We start from the raw sequence: 5151 nt of genomic DNA, 5'->3' as shown, positions 1-5151 counted from the left end.
GCTGTTGGGGTGTCTCTCCACCACTAGCAGGCTGTTGAGGTGTCTTTGCAGCTGGGGACTGCTGAGGTGCACCTCCAGTTAAAGGCTCTCCCGCTGAAGGCCCTTCGCGCCAAGGCGAGCTTCTGAGCTGCGCAAAAGAGGACGGAGTGCCATCCTCAATGCCACTATGCAAACGAATTTGCCGGAAGATCGCAGGTTGCATTCCCGGTCCTGATGCGGGAAAATACTGTGGCCCACCTGGTAGCCCTCCCCAGTTGTGAGTCTGAACTGGCCTTGCCCCGTCGAACCCTGCGGCGTTGTCTCCATTTTTTTCACCGCTGATATGCTTCGACAGAATACCTGCTACAAGCGTCTCGATCTCATGCGTAGAGTAAGTCGAGGAGATTCCGCCTTCTGCTCCCTCGGTCCGGCATGGAGCTGTCCCTGCTGGCAGAGATGAAGCAGGTGGAGCTTCGCAAGGCGCCGCTTCCTTACTAAACGGTGAGGCGGCGGTGCGGCGTCCCATGCTGCGAGACAATTACAACGAAAAACAAAACAACGCAGACGAAGACAGACAAAGATGTTGGCCAGCCCGGGGCGACAACACTGCTCGGATTCAAAAACAAACATCGCAGAAGCTCCGTAGGAGTTCCTAGCTGATACACACACGCTACACTCCCCAAAAACGTACCCCAACCCTCCAGCAGTCGAACGCTGAGGTGTGTTACCTATCCGCGCTCCCGCACTGCCGTGAGATGAAGCCGCGAAAGGAGGTGACGATCCTACGACCAGCGCACCAGCCCTCGAAGAAATAAGGTGTATCCGAAAACAAAAACTGATCTCGCCACCACGGACCGGCTGACCCGTTGCCGTTCACCACTATGGAGACAGGCCCCCCCGCAACGTCCCTCAACTTATGGAATACATTTACTCACAACGCTGTATCCAAATAACCGTCCTCCCACAGCTCACTCCCTGTGAAGCGGTATGATGAAGCGGTGCCCGTTGCGATTCTGCAATCGAGAACCAGCTATGATACGCCATAATAGGCGTAGGTTTGAGCTGCAGAAGCTGGTATGAATGAAACCACACAAATCGTTTTTTACTCATGGGAGAGCTTCTCAGGACGTCAGGGAGAGCATTCGTCATGAAGTCCGGAGCACGTACCGAACGGCAATCGTCATGTTATCAGGTCTATAGCACTTCTCGTGGAACTCGCGGAGTGCTTTGAGTACATCTAATCCCTCCTGCTTTGGTTTTGTACACAAGGTCTCGAAATCCCCTGTCCCAAATTTCCGCGCTACATCCGGCTTATAAAAGGATGATGACGACGCTTGGTCGGAACCAGCAACTAGTGGAGCAGGAGGGACGTCCCGGGCAGTAACAGCCATCGCAACTTCAAGCAACACTCGAGCAACATCAGGTCGATTTTTCTCATGTTCAAACTGCACCGCCATGACCTGCGAAAAAAAACAAAACCCGATGGGACCACATCACTAGCATCGAAACTACCAAGTCTATACGGACAGCACTGATGCACCCCAGGTGGCCAGTGCGCAGATGGTGTCAGTGCGCGACTAGCCTGCCAACTACTCATTCAGATCCTGCATCCTTTACAGCCACTATCTCTAAGCAAAGGTCTTTCGTCACACTGGAACAGTGCCGGAGACGTCATCCACATCCCATACAACTGATCATACGAACAGGATGACCGGCGTATCGCACACACGGAAAATGACCAGAAAAGTTGCGCGCGATCTCAGCCTACTGAGATGGGTGGCAAAAAGGGTTGCATGCAACAGTGAGCATTCGCAGACGGGAAAGTACCCCTTCACTCTGTTGTGAAAAGTTATGTGCCAGGTATCTACACATCACTTGGGCACTGCACCTACCAGATGAAATTATACACAGTGGTAACTCAGGCATACGTTCTGTATACGCATGTATGTCTAAAAAATGTATACGGATGCGTGCAGTGCAGCAGGCACACATATACAGCCAAACTTGTTTTAAGTATGCAAGTGTAGGATGAAGACCCAGAAAGAATTCGGTTCGGTCTCTGTGACGGAGAAAAAAAAAGCTATGTGTGATATGTACCACAAAACTAAAAGGTACACGAACGCCATGAACCGACGCCCATGTAGGCCAACCCGTGTGAAGTGGTAAAACACACACCAAGTCACTGGTGGCGCTGATGGCGTGTGTCTCTCTCCTTACTTCACTGCCGAACTGTTCTCCTGCGATCAGGGGTTTGAAGAGATGCTGGAGAAAGCGATCTAGAAGCTCAGGTAAAGTGTCCGTTGGTCCCGCAACGAAGAACGTCGTTAGCTCTGCCGTTGTATGAGCATTGTGGCTCCCACCCCTGGCGCTCACGAACTCATCCCAGCCTGTAGCTTTCTCATCTCCCTGAGCTCCCAAGAAGATCAGGTGTTCAAGCTGATGTGCAATACCTGGAATAGCTTCAGGGTCATGGAAGAAGCCACATCCAACTGTAATGGCGAAAGAACCTGTTGCTTCCGTTTTGTCCGAGATGGCTATACCCTTCATCCCAACTTGAGGAAGAGAAAAGACTGCGTAGCCGCTCTCATCCCAGGGAGGTTTGATAAGTTCCTTACTTTGCTCCGCTAGTGACCTGCCCCGGACAGTCGAAGCTGCATGCACCTCTGACAAGGTGGGAAGGTCCTCTGGAGCTTCACGGTCCTTCAAACCCGTAATCAGGGGAGAGGGTACAAATGTGCCAACGTCTCCATGTCCCATGTTAGGCAATGGTTTGAAAACCGTAGGCACCAAGGGAATGTGTGAGGGAGTAGAAGATTCTACTTCATGTGAAAGGGAAGAAGAATCTGGTGAAGTCAAATTCAACGGCGAGACGACATGCGATTCTGGAGGCAGAGAAGGATTTGAAGGTGAAGTGTGTAGGGAACCATCTGCGGGTGGTGCAGATGGCGACATCCTACCATCCGAAGAATCTGTAGTTCCCGAAGGTATCGAACCACCTGAACTACCAGCTGAACCCTGCTGCTCAACCCCGTCCGTTCCTGTAGCCGGTGGGGTATCCTTCAGGTCAAGTCTTGAGGATTTAAACCCGCCTGAACTGCCACGAGAACGGCTCGTGCGCTTGGTGGCTCCAAGTGTAGCGCGTTCGGTGGTAAGAGGGGAGATGAAGAGTTCACCTTGCTCAGTAGCAGAGACTTGATTGTGAATTTCTGCTTTCTGCCTCATTTTGAGCACTTTTCTCGACAGTCTAAGCGGAGCGGACTGTATGGACGGGACAGCCCCTTCCTCCACAGTTCTGCTACCATAACCTGCCCGTGTCTGCTGCTCATGATCTACCTCCGGATTCCCGGACTTGGCAGAAGGGGCAGTGAACAGGGTGGTTTGAGCAGGTCCATCTTCCGACGGCGAGAGACTCTGTTGGCCGTTGAAAAACTTGGTTTGAGAAACAGCGTTTGAACAAGGTGAAAAAAGCAGAAAGGAAAAAAGGAGGGAAACAATCGCACGAAACACACGCTTCGCCCGGAAGACGGGTACCTTCCATGGCTGTGCGCATCCGGCAGATGATGAGGAACAGACCGGGACGACATTGTTAGACTGAACAAAGAGTGACGCAAAGGGGAAGACGACCGAACTGAAAAGCGACAACAGTGACGAACTCAGGAAATACTGGCGGCCTACGCGGGCTGGCGCCGGCCCGATCCCTCCCTGCGGACCCTCCATGGCGTCCGGAAGGAGGGTTACGAGACGATACCGTCTTTGGACCGGAACATGAAGCGTAAGCAAAAAAGAGAGCAAACGAGACACCAAACAGTGTTTGAAAAAGAGAACACCGAGTTGAGAAGTGAGTTTTTGAAAACTTCCGGAGAGGAAACGCGGCCTCACGCCGAAGGAATACTAGTATGCTGACCACCAGCGGATGCTGACTGCGTATGTTACGGCTGTGCGCAAGGAAGCAAAGACGGTCCTAGCAAAATGTAAGAAAAGGGAGGCTTGTTGTGGATTGAGTGAAATTACGTCGGCAGACTGCAGGACAGGGAGAGAGGCTGGTAAACGCTCCCGGAAGGCAAGGCTTGCCGAGCCGGGCAGGAAAACGACAAACGAAATGAAGAGAGCGGAAGTGACGAGGCTCAGACTACCTCCCTCCTTTATGGCTGCATTGTCAGTTACTGCATTAGTTCGTGAAATGAAAAAGAAAACGGCCTCTCCGGCAACAATTCTGAGCTTATGGACAGAACCACCATTGCGTCGATGCATCGAGCTAGCTACCACAGCCGATGGTACCGGGGTTCGCTGACCGAGGGTTTGCCCCAGCTGGAGGGCGTCTCCACGAGAATCTAGCCGGGAGCCGCCCTCTCCGACGGCTCATAAGCCTATTGCTAAACGGGTCTCCAGTGCTCGTCTCCTATGCGTGTCTTCTTTGCGTACCCCGTATCTACGCGTGCAGGCTGCATGCGCCCCGGGACAAACACCGTCGAATAACCTCTCCAGGCCTCCCAAGGAGGGCGCAGCGGGCTCGTATGCCGAATGATTTGCGCACACATGGCATCTACGGCGTCGCGCATCGCCACAAGTGAGCTTCTTTCTACCTCCATCCGTACTGAGGATCAGCCCATAATGCCCGGCAGGTCCGAAAAACTGTCAATAGTACACCCCGATCGCATGCATTGCAAATGCACGCCGATTCAACTGAACGATTGAGGCCAGCAGGCACACAGAGGCACATAGAAGGATCGCTCTCAGAAGGGTCCAGGTGTGATGGCGTAGCCATTGTGGATCATCTGTGTCGTCTGCAGCCTTTTTCCTGTTACCAGATTCCAAAGCAGATGGCTCACATACCGCCGCCCGCCAGAGGGGCCCGAGGGGCAGCCGGATGTGAGTGAGTTAGCAGAGACAGGAAACCAGACAAGACAGAGAAGTGGAGACAAGGGCGCCGGGGTCAAGAGCCACGGAGAGAACCTGACAAGCACTAGGGGAGTAGGGAACCTAGCGAAGAGCCGTTATTGGCTGAAATAGATGTTCTCCTTCCTTCTTTCGAAGGATTCTGACACGGTAACAATGGCTTCTTTGATCCCCCCCCCGGCGGCTCCACTTCCTCTGAGCCACCCCGCCTCCAAGGACAACACTCGAAGTGGCAAGTGTCGTGACGAACCCAAAGCCTCACCAGTACTGCCTTCA

The 5151-nt window shown here is 53.1% G+C and overlaps 2 protein-coding genes across 2 annotated transcripts in view; one reads left to right on the top strand and one right to left on the bottom strand.

The window, feature by feature from the left end:
- Positions 1-4283, bottom strand: part of CSUI_006067 (toxolysin tln4) — a 14605-nt gene extending 10322 nt beyond the window's left edge. The window contains exons 1-3 of the mRNA XM_068066232.1: positions 2197-4283; positions 1147-1439; positions 238-506 (exon numbers count right to left, since the gene is read on the bottom strand). Of these exons, the coding sequence (XP_067921789.1) occupies positions 238-506; positions 1147-1439; positions 2197-3696 (2062 nt within the window). The 5' untranslated portion in view covers positions 3697-4283. The remainder of the gene's footprint in view (positions 1-237; positions 507-1146; positions 1440-2196) is intronic.
- Positions 4284-4514: 231 nt separating this feature from the next.
- CSUI_006066 (uncharacterized protein) lies at positions 4515-5151 on the top strand. The gene has a single exon (XM_068066231.1). It carries the CDS (start codon positions 4647-4649, stop codon positions 4854-4856), a length of 210 nt encoding a protein of 69 aa, XP_067921788.1. The 5' UTR covers positions 4515-4646; the 3' UTR covers positions 4857-5151.

Source organism: Cystoisospora suis (assembly GCF_002600585.1).
Source record: "Cystoisospora suis strain Wien I chromosome Unknown contig_3030, whole genome shotgun sequence".
Taxonomy (NCBI): Eukaryota; Apicomplexa; class Conoidasida; order Eucoccidiorida; family Sarcocystidae; genus Cystoisospora; species Cystoisospora suis.
Note: the sequence above shows the minus strand (reverse complement) of the source record. Positions and strands in the feature narration are given on the sequence as shown.

Bases quoted from the DNA above. Each gene is read 5' to 3' on its own strand.
- CSUI_006066 (XM_068066231.1), top strand. From the start codon at position 4,647: ATGCACGCCGATTCAACTGAACGATTGAGGCCAGCAGGCACACAGAGG.